The following is a 14,824-nucleotide window of genomic DNA, read 5'->3' as shown; positions in this document are numbered from 1 at the left end:
CCCAACCGCAACCTCCCGCCACCTCCCACCCTCCTACAAAGGTTTCCCAGAGGGCCGCATTAGGGTTTCACGTCTAAGGAGTAAGAGCCTCTTGGTGGCTAGGTCTGTAATCTCGACACAGAAAAGAATCATGGATCAGTCCACACAGATGGAGAATCTGAATCCAGGAACTCAGGGTAAGGCGGACGAAGATTAATGATGGATGGTGAGTCCTCCGTGGATTGGGATAGCTACCTCTTTTCCCTGATGCGGGGACATACGGCAGCCTGGCTTCACCTTTGATGGAGGATGGAAGACCAATTTCAACCGGACCTTCTCTGAAGATGTGTTCAGAATCTCTTAAGCAGCGAGCCTAGGTTACAAAGAATGAGTGAGACCACCCACTTGCCCACCCACCCACCCAGCACGGCTTGCTGTCCGTAGGCATGAGAGCCATTTCAGCTCCCTAAAAGCACAGGCTAACCCAAGCTCTCCTTTCCTCGCAGGATCCTGGGTCCTGCGAACGTCTATCGTAGTTATGGACCAGCAGAATGAATTTGCTGCCTTCATACTTTTCTAGGGTCTAACTGGTTTCTCCTATGTTCTCTATATCCTCCCGTCACAAATAAGAATGGAAGGCCACTGGATGGAGAAATAGCTCACACAGGTAATGCTATGTCTTAACGAGGGTGTAGCCGCAGATGTGAGCATGCGGCATGCTAGTAAGTAGCAAGGCAAAAGCTGCCTTAGACTCAGTGTTCTGAGGGCATTCTGTGGGTGATTCGAGCAAATAAATGCTTTTCCCCAGGCTATGTCACAGCTCTCACATATAGGTATGAAGCTGGCAATGACTCTGCAATAATTTTACTGAAACTGTTTCTCCCCCTGCTCATTTCATGAAGGATTCAAGGTCTTATAAAGATCCACACAATACAAACCCACTAAGTTAATGAATATCTCAAAGTGTGTGGGCAGTGCCAGCATGAAGGTGAAAGTCAGGGTCAAGGCAGGTGCTGGGAAATAGATGCCATGTTGCCCCATGGAGTTGCCCCAGATCAAGGAGCAATGAGATGGAATCGTCCCTGTTGAACGGAAAGTACCAGACCTTGTCCCCTAAAAGCTTCCCTACCTGTTGCGTGCTCTCGATCATTGCCAGTGCTTCAGCCATTAGCTTCTGGTTTATGCCACAAAGGTTGGCCACCTTTGTCTGGCATCTGTGATGTACGTTCATGCCACACGCTGAAAGGAAGAAGGCAACACCTGGATCAAGGGGGAGGGAACCAACGTCCACGAACTTTGTGCACGATCTGTAAACAGTGCACGTGTGGCAAAGGAACAACCGGCCCTCCCCGGCCATCCTCCCAGCAGAGGGAGATCCGGAGGATGGTAAATGAGGGCAGCGCTTTTACGATGCCACTGTGCGCCCGCCTCCCCGCCGGAGACAGACGTGCGTACACCAGATGCTCCTCGGCACGATGCTGGGAAATGACTCCCAACTCGAGGCAGAACCACAGCCCTGTTGAGGGGGTGAAGGCTGCCACCAGGATGCATCTAGAATGTGCCCGCGCTGAGAGTAGAGAACAGACACTGGCTCTCGTTCCAGGGATGTTCCCAGCAAATAAGTTGGTAAAGAAATGCTGGGGTGAGAGGCCACCCACTCCCGCTCTAGACTGGAGCCCAAGCTTCCCCTTTTCCCCTCTAGGCTGGAACCCAGGATGCAGCCTCAGCCTGAGCTGAGACTGAGATGATGGGATGGTCTGGGTATCTGTGCAGGGATGGGGGTGGGAGGAGGGAAAGGGGTCCAGAGACACGTTCTCACCACATGGAGAGCTGGGTTCCTTGAACGAAACAGCTCGGAGACCTACAATTCTGGAGAAGTAGCCTGATTCATTTAGTTCTCAAAACAGCAGGACAAAGGCTACCCTCTTTTACTGTTACTGTTGCGGGGGGGGGGGGGTGTGTGTGCCTGTGTGTCTATGTAAAGACAATTATTGCTTCATGTTGTTAGTCCTAGAAAACTCAAATTCCCCTTAAGAAACTCAAATTCCCCTTAAGAAACATCACCATTATGACAGAAAAAGAAGAAAAAAAGCTAATAAAGACATCCAAACACCAGCAGATGGAACTCTGATCTCTAGTCCTACCTGATCCTATAAAGGACTGTTATAATGGGATTGGGCAGGAGAAGCTATAAAATCACGCCATTGTAACCTTCTTACCTTATTATCAGCCCATTTGTATTCAAAACCTTACACAGTGATGGACCTCAAAATAGGTGCTCACCAAATACAACTTTTATCTTCATTATTCATTACAATAAAACTTTATAGAAACACTTAGGTGAAATTTAGCTGTTTTCACCTTTAGTTTTAACTAGATACACAGATAGCTCATGATAAAACAAGGCAAAACGGCATTTTCTATGTAAATAAGTATAAACTAGTGCTTGTCCCAGTATATAAGGTCATAAAAATCCATCTGAAATGAAATATATAGTAAAGATACTGCTTATAAGGCATCTGCACTCTGAATTCTGCATCGCTAGCTCAACTCATTCCAGACTCACGGATGCTCATTTCACCCAGGGCGGCCCTTGCTCCTTCTTCCTACTCCTGATCTCAAGGCAGAGGGAGGCACTTGCAGGACTTGGCACCCTGCTCTTTAAAACCGTAGTGGATCCAGGCTCCTCTCTGATGCCAGGAAGGAAGCCCCCTGCCCACTCTGATACCATCAGAGGGCCGATACTAACCGAGAAGGTGATAACTCCATCTCTGTGAGTGCAAACGGTCCCTCCCGATGACCAATTTCATGGGAATTTCAGCAGAGAGGGGAAGGAGACAGGGTGGGGACAGGGGGGGCCCTGTGGGAAGGGAGTTTAGAGGAGGAGGAGGAGGGTGAGTGAGGCCGAGCGGCAGAGAGGTCCAGGGGAGAGAGTGGGAGGCGGAGAGGCGGAGAAGGGCATGAGGAGGTGGCACCTTGGCTTGCGGGGCTACAGCAGGACAGAGAGGGAAGGAGATGGAGTGGAGGGGAGTGGGAGGGAGGGGAGGGGAGGAGGGGGGAGGGGAGGGGGTGAGAGAAGAGAGGGCGGGGAGGGAGCTTGGAGGCCGGGTGAGGAAAGGGTGGGAGGGAGAAGCAAGAATGTTAGGAGAGGGCAGACCAGGGCAGGGCGTGGAGCCGTGGAACAATGCCAAGGAACCCTCGCGGAAGTTCCGAGCTGCGGCATAACCCTGCTGTGGGGACCAGCTGGCCTCCGCAGGTGGGCACCCGGGCTCCAGGGAGAAAAGACCCAATTGTGAGACTGTCGCAGGAACAGGGAGCCATTGGAAGGGGGATTCGATTGTCTCCATCCTCTTTGTCAGAGCAGAACCCTCTGAAATGACCTCCTGCCCGTGAGCTCCAGAAGATGCTCTATAACGCCCCGCCCACCTGAGCACACACTCCTGAACAGGTGCAGGAGGTCGGGAGGAGAGCGCAGGGTGGACCCCGGCCACTTGTGGGTTTGTCTACAGTCATGATGCGAAAGCCTCACCCCTCCTGCCTCCGTGAAGGTATCACGCCAGCCTCCACCAGACATGGGGAGGCAGCTGGGATGAGGACAAGGAAGCTGCTCAAGGTGACCTTCCTCCTCAAGGCCCCCATCAGTATCACTTAAAAGATGTGTATGGCCTAAATGATGGAGCTGTCCAGAAAAAATCAAGCAACATCTATGTTTAATAATTTAAAATGAAAAGGTCCCTGACAAGCCAGGAACCTCTGTTTTAAGTAGGTTCTCTGGCCTCTGTCCCACCCTCAGCCCCACGAAAAAGGCACAAGTGCCTTGTTAGTTCTTGCTGGAATTGTTCCTACCTCCTCAGCCCAGCATCTCCGTTCCTAAAGGTTACTGCCTTAGCAACCTGGACTTTGAGAGAAAGAAGGCCTGCTTTGCTCTGTCTCAGGGTTGGGCTGAATTCCTTGATGGGTAGAAGGCGGCCAGTCTGGGTTCTGCCGACAGGCTGCCCGCAGGAACCATCAGAGTCCAAGCTGGGCTGGGCCCCTTCCTGTGTGCTGGGGGTCCCCAGCACACGTCGGGGACAGGGGACATGCTCTCCAGCTGAAGTCACAGGATTCTCTCTGGGCCGGACCCTCCACCAGCACAGCCGGGCTTGCTCCCCAGACAGAGCCACAGGCAGAATGGTACTTGCTGGTGCAAAGTGAGTGGCAGGGACCCAGCTGGAGATGCCAGGGGCAGCACCCATCAGAGGAAAATGCTGCCTTCCCCCCCCACCCCAGGCCCCAGAGCAGGTACCCCAGAAGGTGTCCGGCCAGGAGCTGTGACAGCTGACCTCTGTCAACTGCGCACCTCTCTGGGGTGTGAGCAACAGGGTGGTGGCAGGGAAGGAAAGAGCAGCAGAGGTTTGCTGTCCAAGCTTCTCCCTCACGGTGGCAGCACTCTTCATCCTGTCCATCCAAGCTGCAAACCCACCCCCAGGGGTTCCGGGGGACTCACCGTCGCACTTGAGTCCCTGCCTGGCCAGGCCCCACAGCAGGGTCCCGCAGTGCTCGCAGAAGGTCGGGCTCTTGTAGTTGTAGACCTTGAATCTATGCGGCATGTCGATCTTGAACCTCTCTTTGTGGAACTGCAAGAGGAGGAGAGCGTGGGACAGTGCGCGTGTGCCCAGGGCCCCCTTCTCGGGTCCCAGCAGGTGCGTGAGCAGGGCACAACAATTAAAGCACTGGAATGCTGCGTGCTGGAAACTGGAATTTTTACTGGTCAAGGCTTAGAGTTGTATTCAAAGATGACAGGGAGCTCTTCCCTCTCCTGGGTCAAGGGCGAGGGTGTGAGATATGCCCATCAGGTAGCTGGAGACGGTGGCGGTGTTCCCACATATGGGTTAAGAGTTCAGGGAGAGGAGACCAGGGTTACTTATTTACATGGGAGCTCAGTAAACATACCTCCCTGCTTTACTGTAATGTCAGTGTGTCCTTTTCTCTTTCAGCCTAGAACTAGCGAATTAACCTTTGGAAAATGCTCTATCATGGCTCCTCTGGAGGCACTGGTTTGTGAGTGTGTGAGCTGAAAGTGGGAGCGTTTTCACCCTCGTTATACATAAACCAGGGAGGCAAGAGGTCCCTAATGGTTTGCCAGGTGCTGTGAACAAACGTATCATGCATATTACTTTTTTTGTTGTTGTTCTTTTTAGGGCCACACCTACAGCAAATGGAGGTTCCCATGCTAGGGGACAAATTGGAGCTGCAGCCACAGCAATGCCAGATCCAACCACAGCCACAGCAATGCCAGATCCAAGTCGAGTCATGTCTGCAACCTACACCACAGCTCAAGGCAAAGCTGGGTCCCTAACCCACTGAGTGGGGCCAGGGAGCGAACCCGCTCTAGTCCAGTTTGGACCCACTGAGCCACAACAGGAATTCCACGTGTGTTCTCTTTAACAAGTGTGATGTCTTGTGCAATCCTCTAAATACCTCATTTGAAGGAGCCTCTGCTGGTGTCCTGACTTGACAGGCGGGCAGGATACTTGTCTAGGACACACAGCCATCGAGCTGGGGTATCTCTGAGCCTAGCCCCTCTTTCACCATTAGTGCTCTCTCTCTCAAAATAATTGTGATGATTTAAGGCATGGGGAGAGGGAGCAGACAGAGGGCTGCTGGTAGTTGATATAATGCAGATTTTCTTACAGCATTTCAGAGTTTAAATTCTCCCTTTTAATCGAACTTAGGACACGAACAACAGCAAACCAGGCATTTTGATTCCTGGTAAGAACACCAATATTCTCAGGCAGCGTAAAAAGTTTTCCTTACTTGAGACTTATAGTCTCTACGGAAAGCTGTAATTAATTCATTTGAGAACGTGCAAGGAAAGCAACCAACTTCATTAAAGGGATACCCATTGGTGCTGTGGATACTGGTTAGCACTCAGTCTTTAGAACAGCTTAAAAGTCACCCAGCACTTACTGCAGACATGTCCAACCAAGAAAAAAATGCCTTTTGGAACTCCTATTTCATATAAACGTTTCCACATAAATAGGACCCATTGATGTCAAGGTCCAGGCTGGAAGATTTCAATTTCAAATCTTGAAGCCAAGTCCACATGGTTCAAGTTCCATGTGAGGAAGACTTCAGATGTGTACTTTCTAGCACGGCAGTCACTTACCCTTGAGGGCCAAAGGTACACTTGGCAAGGTGCTGAAAAGAAGTGCTGTAGGTATGAAATACACCCTGGAGTCTGAGGACTTTGTGTGAAAAAAATAATGTAAAATATCTCAATGTTTTATATTGATTACATATTGAAATGCTAACATGGGCAGACTGAGTTAAGGTATATGGTTAAGATTAATTCCACCTTTTGCATTTTCCTTTAATAGGATACTACAAAAGTTTAAAATTATCCTTGCGGTTCTCATCCTAGTTCTACTGGACATGGGCCATGGAAGTAACAGTCGCACTTACAATTTGTGATTTTTCCAGGAAAGCTAACGGCATCGAGTAAAGAGACAGAGGGTACACAGGGAAGTGGCCCTTCAATTTAAACAAACAAAAGCACTGGTCTGGGAGACTGAGATCTGAATTTTAGTCCCAGCTCCATCACTTACAGGTGGCTGGCTTTGGACAAAAGACTTTAACCTTTCCGAGCCTTAGCAGAGTCATTTGTAATACGACATTATCCCTTTCTGACACGAATTTTAAAAGTAACACTACTCTGAAAAACTCAATCCATGTGCCATCTCTTGGCCTGCCCCTTTGCTGGAGAAGATCGCACACTGGGGCAGTCTGGTACCTTCCTACCCTCCAACTCCAACGGATGGGCTTGGCAAGCCTGCTGCTCTTCTGGAATCCCCTCGCTTTTCCATCTTTGAGATGATTATTTTCCAGGTCCTCCTTTCTCCTCAGAGCCACCTGCTGCTTTCTCATCCTTCTTTCCCTGGTCCTCAGACCTCATGGAGGACCTACGTTGTCCAAGGGAAGCCCCCTCATCTGTCCACCCCCTGCCCCGTCTTCAAACCTACCTTCACCTGCAATCTTCTCCTTCTACTCCCTTCCTGTCCACCAGTGGCTCCTCCCTGCGGGCTCTGGACCTCTTGCACTCCTGCCAGGATGGACCATTTGGCTTGCCCCTATCTCTCCAGCTTCACCTGCCTCCCTTCCCCACAAAGTCTGACTTGTCCCCAGATGATACATCTCAAAGGTCATTCTGAAAGAAATATGGGCTTCTCAATGTAAGAATGATACTTCTGTCATCATCCATGTAAATGCTCCCATCTATATTTAATAACCACCTACCTCTTTTTAATTTTTTTTAGAATGATAGCTGCCATACAGCTGAGCTGGCTTCATGAACAGAGCCAGAGTTGGGCCAGTTTACTTCTTAATTTTTAAATTGTAAAGTGCATTATTAGGTTAGTACAGCATACATGTATATGATAAGAATATTTCTATGAAAACCTTATAAAGTTCTTTTTTTTGCTTCAATCTTTTTTTTTTTTTCTTTTTTAGGGCTGCACTTTCAGCATATGGAAGTTTCCAGGCTAGGGGTCAAATTGGAGCTGCAGCTGCTGGTCTATACCACAGCCACAGCACTGCTGGATCCAAGCCACATCTGTGATCGACAACACAGCTCACGGCAGCACCGGATCTTTAATCCACTGAGTGGGGCCAGGGATTGAACCTGCATCCTCATGGATAGTAGTTGGGTTTGTGACCCAATGAGCCACAATGAACCACAATGGGAACCCCTGCTTCAATCTCTCTCTCTTTTTTTTTAATATAGTTGATTTACAATGTTGTGTCAATTTCTGCTGTACAGCAAAGTGACCCAGCCATACATATGTACTTTCTCTCATACTATCTTCCATCATGTTCTCTCCCAAGAGACTGGATATAGTTCCCTGTCCTATACAGCAGGACCTCATTGCTTATCCATTCTACATGTAACAGTTTGCATCTACCAACCCCCGCTCTTTAAATGTCTCTCTACATGTTGATGCCATGAGGCTTGTTGTCATATGATGGATCAAAACTGTGCTTTCTGGCCCCTTTCTAAGGACTTTTTCTGAAAAAGGTAGACTCATTAAGATGCTTCTTGTGCTTTCTTATTCATCCCCGAGTCTGGATCTCAGTAACAATCATCATAGAAAAGGAAAGGGTTTTGGGGTACTGGGGTGCACTGAAAAATTTAAAGGCTCGAAAGCAGGCATTATTAACAAGCATTAGCGGGCTGTAAACTTTAACATCAGGGTAAAAATTATCAGATGGAATCTAGATCCATACGTACCATGGTTTCTCGGCTGTTGATAGCTGATCCTGTGCATTTTGCAATAACTTTATCAATACACTTCTTGTGAATTGCTGCATTACATTCTGAAAAGAAAAGACTATAGCTTGAGATTTTCAGAAGTTCAGGGACACCTCAACAGAAAAGAATGACGATAATACAACAGAAATCTTTCTTACTTACGTCGACACTGGTAGCCCTGTTTGTTCAGGCCCCTGCAATAAAGCACATGATTGAATATTTATACGGACCTTTGAGTCAAGAGTGGTACCAAAAACATTTAAAAGATGAACAGATCTTGTAGCATCCTCCTATCACAGAGCATTTCCTGATCAGCAGCCCCAGTCTGTTACTGGCCAAGAGTGCTAACGTATTTTTTTTCTTTCAATTTACACTGCTTTGTTAAAAGTCTGATAATTACATAAATGAGAAGTTGCTGAGTTCCCTCCCATTCACGTATTTTCCAAGCAAACATGTAGCAACAAATATGCCCAAGGTAAAAATGGATCATGGGCTCCTAGTAGCAAAATTGCACATCTATGCTTAGAAATTCACTGTCTCACTGAGCTCATTACAGGTAAGGAAAGCTATCTGTGTAACATTAACTTTCTCTTTGAAGTATCCGAGAATATTTGCAACTAATAAACTGTCCAGCTTAAGACCAATTCCTGAGTAATATTCCCTCTTACAAAGGAAGGAAGTTTAAGTCATTAGACAAAAACAGTTGATGGAAATCCATCCAGAGTCTATTTGACCCTTGGCTACCCTGGTGGAGCTGGGCTTGTGCATGAACGGATTCTGCAATAGCCCAGAGGAGAGAACACCCCCTAAGAGGTGAGGTGGCTGAGACCAGAAAGAAAAGCCATTTCAAGTCTCCAATCTACCATAGCCTTCGCTGTGTGGTTACTGAGGCTTGAACCAATCTCGGTTCGAGGGCTGTTAAGACCCCCAAGAGTCTTGTAAACATCTCAGCCCATTAGCTCCAACGGGCAAGTGCTGCCTTTTGCAGACGTTACTACTGGCACAAGCTGGGCTGGCGAGGTGGTGGCAGTTTCAACTGTAAAACTGTACTCACAATAAAGATATCTCCTCTTCTGTCCCTCCCCACTCACCCCACGAGCCTCCCATTTAATTAGAAAGGAAAGTCCTTGCAACCCTTTCCTGAGGGAGCTAGTAGCTTCCTCGCTCTACTCTACCGGAGCCACATTACGAAAATGCCCTTGAGGACCACAGCCTCTGAGCCTTCTCCACCCACCTAAGACCACTGCAAACTCTTGGCTAGGGCTTATTCCAGGACGGCTGCCAAGGCGGAGCATGCCGGGCCTGATGGATAACTGAAGCTTGGAGGGGAAGGCCAAGTTACCGTACCAGACAAACTCATGGCAGACGGAGCAAAACGTGGGCTGTGGGAAAAAGGTGGCGGTGAACTCGTGACACTTGACATGGTGGACTTTGGCCTGTTTGATGGCTCCTCGGCGGTGATGCAGAGCAAAGAAGCCTTCGGTCTCAAATTCACCCATGTCCTTTGTGTCTGTAGGAAGAGGACAGGGAGCAGAGTGACATTCTGCAACAGGGCTGTCACTGCGGGGGTGAGCGGGGGTGAGGGATGGAGATGGACAAGGAGGTCAACAAGCACCGAGGTCCGAATGATCCCAAGTGCTTATTAAGGTGGGTACAATACTGAGGGACCTTCCTTCATCCCGTAACAGAATTATCAGAGGGTCTACTGTTACAGGATTGAAACAATGAGGCTGGACTACTGGCCCCCGTCCTTCACTCCCCTTTCACAGCACTGAGCTATCCTCAACGTTTAACACCAGAAGTCAGAACTTTGAAGGTATTTATCAACTTCTCCTGTTCACTGTCAGTGATGAGTCAGCCAGAAAAGGCAGGAAGTGGCAAAGACTCTTCTGCCTGTAATTCTAGAGAATGATGTGGTTACTGGCAGCAACCTGGAAATGACATTTTTTTTTTTTAGGTCCCAGGATGCTTTGCATCAGGTTGTTTATGGACACAGTAAAGTGTGTAAGAGTAGACAGTAGGGAGCTGGCCAGACGTGGGAAGGCAAAAGAACTTTGGGGAGTTGTTTATGCCCTGGTTCCTTGTGGCCATACTAATCAGAGGCACCAGCCACAGACTGTGTTGGTCACTGTGGAAAGGGCCAGAGACGAACAGATCCCTGCCCTTTTTTTTTTTTTAACTGTCTAGGTAATCCTGGATGTTACCTAGTCATCTAAATCAAATCGTCACATTCACATTCCACAGTTCACACTGGGCTCTGGACACTGGAGCAGATACTTTGGGTATTAAGTGTCCACAGTGCCCTGTGCTCAGATGACATCTTCCCAAAAGGCTGGCAGAATTCTGCGAACACCAGTGAGAAGAATAGCCCTGGCTGAAGCCCAAGTCCAGAGAACACACATGATAGCAAGGCAGCCATGGTTAAACACCATGGTGGAAACTCCAGCATGGGGGAGAGTATGGCATGGCAAACAAGAAAGAGGTAATAAAAATAATCATAAATGCTAAAATAAGAATTTAATGATGATAATTCTAGGATTATAAGTAGCTTGAAGATTCTTGGATGGCTTATTCTATTCGTTTTCTTTTTCCAAATACAAAAAATTGGAGGTTTAACAAGAATAAGGTGCTCATATTTCACAAATACAAAGTTAACAATATTTGAACTAAATTATTTCCACTCTGGCTAAGCCATGGTAGAGGCTGACAACACATTTGTGGCAAATGTTCCTGCCAAAGTACCTTTTTTTCTACACCCCTTATCAGGCAAGGCTAGAAACACGGGTGGACAAAGGTGGGATGTGCAGGTGGAGACCTCTCCCCAGGACTCAGCCTGGTCCCAGGACACATTCTGGGGCTAAGATCTTCCCCACAGTGGTCCACCATAGAGAACAATGTCCATTTGGTAGGTTTGTTTTATGGAAATGCCAAACTCCCAGCTAAAAAGCATTCCTAATACAGAGTTCCCTTAGATAAGGGCTTAATACTTTCCCTAAAACTTCAAAGTCAGGCAGGTCAGGTCTTTTTTATAAGAAACTGGGCTGGAAATAAACTAGGCCTGGTGAATAAGGGATTAAATTTAGGGTCACTGAGGCAACTGCTTTCTTCTTCCACAAGTTCTAGTTTAAGTGTAGAGATCCATTTACAACTTGTGACTGATATAGCAGGTCATTTGTCAGTAAGATTTGACTCATTTCTATTTTGGTCCAGATGAAATGAAATAAAGCATACATTTACTTTTAAATTCAGGGATGGAAGTGAATTATTCTGGGACCCCTATCTGTAGTACTGTAAACAATTATATGTATATATAAAACATATATTATATAACAATATATAATAATGTATATAGTCTTCTATACAAGCTATTTTATGTACATAATAGTACACTCTATATATAACTCCATGGAGTTATATTTAAAATACATACAAATATGACATAGTCTGTGTATTTGAATATAGTATTGTACATTTAAAAGTGTGAAGAATGCTAGAAATGAATTCATTCCCTTATTCTTTCCTGTGATTTCCTTTATCCTCTATTTCAATTATTCCAAGGATGTAAATGTTTAAAAACTCAGAATTTTAAAAATTCTTCTTGTATCCACTGTTTATTTCTAAAGTAGTTTGGTCGTCTGTTTGTTTACTGGCTTGAATAAGCTCATTGGTTTTTATATGTTTGGCTAATTCTTTTATAGCAATGGTGCCTAATCTATTTATTTAGTTTAATCTATCACTTGTTGCAGTCAATTAAATCACAAATGTTTCCTGGGAAGCCATGAGCAAATTGCTATGCTGAATGTTCTAAAAAACTGTGAGATGTTTCCCCAACTTTGAGTGGCTAACAGCCAGGTCAGGAAGAACAGTATATGATAGTGTTGAACAGACTTGGAGATAAGTACACTTGCATTTTTTAGGAGGTAGGAAAAGGAATTACAAAAGAGGCCACAAAGAGGCAGCTGAAAAATTAAGAGGAAAACTTGAATAACATTACATTGGACAAGCCAAGAAAGGATGGTTTTTCTCCACACTGGCCAATATAGAGATGTCAAGGGAACTGAAGATTAAGAAAGATGAATTTGTTTTGAGGATTTATTCTCTCAGAGAGAGCCATTTAGCAGGTTGGTTGAAATACAAGCCAGACTCTAACGGTTTAAGAATTGATGGAGTCGTGAAGAAAGAGAGACTCATTTATTAAGCGACATTTTCAAGAAATGCGTCAGGGAAGGAAAGGAATTAAGTATGTCTTGCCAATGAGGTGGACACCAAAGAGAGAAGGAAAAAGATGGAGATTCTGAAGAGGAAGCGTGGTTGATGCCACAGAGCTGCTTGGGATGAGAGTCGAGAGGCCAGGCAAGGGAGGTACTTCCTCCGGGGCAGAAGAGCGGGGAGAGAATGCAGGAAGAACCAGCTGTATCCTCAAGTGCGGAGACTCACAGAAGACAGGGTCTCTCCCATTACACTGGCAGTAAGGCCAACCTCCAAGAGTAAAAGAGGAATTAGATGCCTTCAGAAACCAAGGAGTTTGGGACTGTTTGGAATAGTCACTGTGTGGAGATCTAAAAGAAATTTCTAAATGCCAGAGTCCAAATGAACAGCTGAACAAACATTCTTTGAGTGCCTCCTATGTACCTAGCATGCAACCCGGAGCTGGAGTTAAAGAGACAAATAAGATGGGGTTCAACCACTGCTTTCATGCAAGGAGAGCCCAGAAGGAAAGACATCTTGAAAGCAGATGAGAGAGACATGTAGCTTGGGGAAGTCACCAACAAGGGCCACTGCAGTGTTCTTGAGCAGGATGTGATGTGACAGAAGTGGTGTTTGGGGGAAATTGTACTTGAGTAAGGAACAGATTTAGGAAAGGAAGTAGACTGGATATAGGAAAGCCTATAAAATTCCAGTTATGCCATGGGTAGGTGATTAGAATATGGTCCAGGGGTATGGTTATAGAAATGAAATAATAGAGTCCCTAAGAAAAGAAAGTAAGAACAAGATTCCATGGCAGTGTGGATGAAAAGGGGTGCCCATTCTAAGTGCATCATCACAATGCTTTGAGAGTCTTTAAAAACAAAAGTTGAATGAAGGGAAATAATGTTGACACCATCTCTCAAAATATGTGGACTGGGAAGTTCGTAATGGGAGTAGGTAGCAGAGGAGATGGGGAAGGAAAGCAAATGAATGGGGTTAAGAGATTGTGTCAGATAACATTTGCAATAGCATCTTCTCACCTGCACCCTTAAAGGGCAGCTTCACACTCCACACTCTAGCCATGCCTCCACCCTGAGATACCCTCTTCCCTCCTTTTCCTTACAGGGAAGTAATTGGTCCATGCTCTCAGCACCCAAGTCACTCTTTTAAAAATCTCCACTGGTGATGGAGAGTTCTCTTCGCCAGAATCACTTTCTCTTTTCTTATTCTGCTTTCCCACCATCACTCTTGCTGGCTTCGATGTTCACATGCACCATCCAGTCCCCCCACCTCAGAGGTTCACACTTCCCTACACTTTTCTTTATCTGTTCAGTTACCTACCAGCACGCCACAGATGGGGACGCAGAATCCTTCACCATTCAGGACGAAGGGTCACACCTTCCTCTCTCAGAGCTCATCTTCCTTTCCTGTCAGTCCTTCCCTCCCTTCCACCCGGTAAACACTAGACTTTACCTGGATCTAGTTTCTTGTTCGCAGCCACTTGTTAGCCCACTTTACCTGGATCTAGTTTCTTGTTCGCAGCCACTTGTTAGCCCACTTCTGGCCTGACTGCCTGTCTAGCCAGAACTCTGCTCTCGTGAGCACCCTCCTCCACCAGAGATGTTGTGATCTCCAAACCTGGCATCCTCCCCTTCCTCTCCCAAGCTTTGTAAGGAATTCCCTTGCAGCACAGTGGATTAAGAATCCAGCGGTGTCACAGCAGCAGCTAAGGTTGCTGCTGTGGCGCAGGTTCAGTCCCTGCCCTGGGAACTTCTACATGTAGTGGGCATGGCCAAGGGGAAAAAGAGACACCTCCAAGGCTTTGTGAGAAAAAGTCATCCAGAGGAGTCCATTACAAGTCCATGTTGATAGCTCACCTTCCTGTTTCAGACTTGAGTATTTTACCTCTCTGTTGATCCCTCCAACTCGAGTGTCTACCAGCACTTAAATTCAGTCGGTCCAAAAATTATACTTATCGTTTTTGCCAGTAACCTATTCCCTTGTATTTGCTTCCTTAATTATAACTCCACTTATTCGGAAACCTGGGAGTAATTTTTATCCCCTCCTTTTCCTTTACCTCCCACATTAATCCATCAGCTGTTTCTGCCGAAGGTTGTCTGCTCGTATGCTTCCGTTTTACCCCCTGCTTACATGTCATTACCTCTTGCTGAATCTCAGTCACTCTCCTACCAGCTGCCCGAATGAACTGTGTAAAGCCCCATACAGAGCATGCCACATCCCTGTCCCCCCGCCCTTGCCCGCTGCCTCTAGCCTTTCAGTGTTTGCAGATTATCTGCAGGAAAATGTCCAGACTCATCTGATACATGTACATCTTGCAGACATGCCCGCTGACCTGTTCCACCTCACACT

The 14,824-nt window shown here is 46.7% G+C and overlaps 1 protein-coding gene across 16 annotated transcripts in view; it reads right to left on the bottom strand.

Annotated features, from left to right (window-relative positions):
- PRKCQ (protein kinase C theta) overlaps positions 1 to 14,824 on the bottom strand; it is a 153,941-nt gene that overhangs the window by 71,969 nt on the left and 67,148 nt on the right. For all 16 annotated transcript variants that reach the window (XM_021065025.1, XM_021065023.1, XM_021065015.1 and 13 more), the window contains 6 exons: positions 9,614 to 9,776; positions 8,429 to 8,460; positions 8,246 to 8,331; positions 4,466 to 4,595; positions 1,109 to 1,218; positions 235 to 352 (listed from right to left, as the gene is read on the bottom strand). In XM_021065025.1, the coding sequence (XP_020920684.1) occupies positions 235 to 352; positions 1,109 to 1,218; positions 4,466 to 4,595; positions 8,246 to 8,331; positions 8,429 to 8,460; positions 9,614 to 9,776 (639 nt within the window). The remainder of the gene's footprint in view (positions 1 to 234; positions 353 to 1,108; positions 1,219 to 4,465; positions 4,596 to 8,245; positions 8,332 to 8,428; positions 8,461 to 9,613; positions 9,777 to 14,824) is intronic.

The sequence above is a fragment of the Sus scrofa genome, chromosome 10 (assembly GCF_000003025.6).
Source record: "Sus scrofa isolate TJ Tabasco breed Duroc chromosome 10, Sscrofa11.1, whole genome shotgun sequence".
NCBI lineage: Eukaryota > Metazoa > Chordata > Mammalia > Artiodactyla > Suidae > Sus > Sus scrofa.
Note: the sequence above shows the minus strand (reverse complement) of the source record. Positions and strands in the feature narration are given on the sequence as shown.